The sequence below is a fragment of the Microtus ochrogaster genome, unplaced genomic scaffold, assembly GCF_000317375.1.
Source record: "Microtus ochrogaster isolate Prairie Vole_2 unplaced genomic scaffold, MicOch1.0 UNK101, whole genome shotgun sequence".
Lineage (NCBI taxonomy): Eukaryota > Metazoa > Chordata > Mammalia > Rodentia > Cricetidae > Microtus > Microtus ochrogaster.
This window is the reverse complement of record NW_004949199.1, coordinates 140,505-141,205: the sequence shown is the minus strand read 5'-3', so window position 1 is coordinate 141,205 and position 701 is coordinate 140,505. Positions and strand designations below refer to the sequence as shown.

Genomic DNA, 701 nt, shown 5'->3' with positions numbered 1-701 from the left:
GATGAAGGTTCTAAGGTGATATGCAAGATATTCATGAGTATGGCTATAGGATAGGGTCATTTCAGGTTCCCTCTCCTCAGTTGCCCAAGGTACTAGCTCAGGACATCTTCCTGGACACCTGCGAGCCCCTCTAAGAGCCAAGTCTCTTGCCAACCCTAAGATGGCTCCCTTAATTAGGATATATATTTCTCTGCTCCCGTATCCACCCTTACTTTATCAAAACCATCCCATTCCCCCAAGCTCCTCCATCCTCCACTTCTCACGTTTCTCACCCCATTTCTCCTTACCCCCATGCCACCTCACCCCCCAAGTTCCCAGTTTTTGCCCAGCAATCTTATCTGCTTCCCATATCCTGGCGTATGATTATATGTTTTTCTTTGGGTTCACCTTCTTATTTAGCTTCTCTAGGATCACAATTTATATGCTCAATGTCCTTTATTTATGGCTAAAAACCAATTATGAGTGAGTACATCCCATGTTCATCTTTTTGCCTGGGATACCTCACTCAGGATAGTGTTTTCTGTTTCCATCCATTTTCATGAAAAAAAACGAGAAGTCATCGTTTTTTACCGCTGAGTAGTACTCTAATATGTACATATTCCACACTTTCTTCAACCATTCTTCCATTGAAGGACATCTAGGTTGTTCCAGGTTCTGGCTATTACAAATAATGCTGCTATGAACATAGTTGAACAAATGCT

General features: G+C 42.2%; 1 gene segment (V, D, J or C); it reads left to right on the top strand.

Annotated features, from left to right (window-relative positions):
* Positions 1-56, top strand: part of LOC113455749 — a gene marked incomplete at its 3' end in the record, with an annotated part of 2,044 nt that extends 1,988 nt beyond the window's left edge. Inside the window, 1 exon segment of the V gene segment in view lies at positions 34-56. Coding sequence covers positions 34-56 — 23 coding nt within the window.
* Between the last annotated feature and the right edge of the window lie 645 nt (positions 57-701).